The sequence below is a fragment of the Penaeus monodon genome, chromosome 31, assembly GCF_015228065.2.
Source record: "Penaeus monodon isolate SGIC_2016 chromosome 31, NSTDA_Pmon_1, whole genome shotgun sequence".
Classification (NCBI taxonomy): domain Eukaryota; kingdom Metazoa; phylum Arthropoda; class Malacostraca; order Decapoda; family Penaeidae; genus Penaeus; species Penaeus monodon.
Genome location: NC_051416.1, coordinates 3,264,625 through 3,265,668, shown reverse-complemented (window position 1 = coordinate 3,265,668; position 1,044 = coordinate 3,264,625). Strand labels below are relative to the sequence as shown.

General features: G+C 44.1%; 1 protein-coding gene across 1 annotated transcript in view; it reads left to right on the top strand.

Annotated features, from left to right (window-relative positions):
- Positions 1-1,044, top strand: part of LOC119592994 (voltage-dependent calcium channel type A subunit alpha-1-like) — a gene marked incomplete in the record, with an annotated part of 154,497 nt that overhangs the window by 50,563 nt on the left and 102,890 nt on the right. The window contains 1 exon segment of the mRNA XM_037941881.1: positions 804-904. Within this exon segment, the coding sequence (XP_037797809.1) occupies positions 804-904 (101 nt within the window).

Genomic DNA, 1,044 nt, shown 5'->3' with positions numbered 1-1,044 from the left:
GCCCTCGTTCTAGTGGGTAGCTCACGGCCGCGGTGAATGAGTCTTCTAGAGATGGTAACTAGAACCGTAGATGTAGAGCACAAGGATTTTAATGCTCTATGGGGAAATAGACTATCCAATATTGCTGTTGATTTTCAGTGAGTGTATTATTCCTCCATAGGGAGGAGGAGTGCCCGCATGGGATTATATACCTATAGACGGAGTACTTTAGTAATGGCTAGTAACTTTTAGATTTGGGTTCCTGTATACAGACATAGATTTATATGAGTGTCTGAATGACTTAGACGGCCGCCATGAATGCATCAACCTGTAGAGTAACACTGATAACTATAGGTATATAGATCAACTGTAGTGCCGACGAACTAGAAAAAGATTTTTTACCTAACATTTTCTTTACTACTAACCCGCTAAAGCAGCCTCGCTTATTTTACAAAGGTAGACGGTATAGTCGAGCAGCCATTACCGCAGCGTGTTATTATGGCCCTTGTTGTCCCGGGTACTGTATTGCCCTTTCTTGTCCCGAGGGTATTGTATTGCCCCCCTCTAACCCCGGGTCCCTTCTATTGCCGCCTGCCCTTGGGTGTCTCGCCCCCTTCCCCCCCCTCACTCGATACAGGGACTCGGCCACATCCCCCTCGGCCGCTAGCCCCCCCCCCCCTTCTCTCTGGTTTTAACTGATATTTAACGATTTTTCATAGATTTTAGAGTGACTGTTCTTCTTTAATAGTGATTATCATTAGTCAGTAGTGTGGAGAAGTTAGACATCATTAGTTGGTAGCTATTGTCTTATCCTTGCTTTTCAGGTTCATCACGTTATTTGGGCAGGACGCCATAGAAGTAGACTTAAGAACACTGAGAGCTATCCGGGTTCTAAGGCCATTAAAACTAGTATCAGGCATACCGAGTAAGTAGCCATGTTAGATCTTAGTGCTGTCTTAGGTCTATCATCTATGAGATGTTAGCTCGTTGGCTTCATCTTCAGTTCAAGGTTGAGTCTTTTTAGTTTCAATTTTTTAAAATTCTTTTCTGTTGCCGATGCACCCC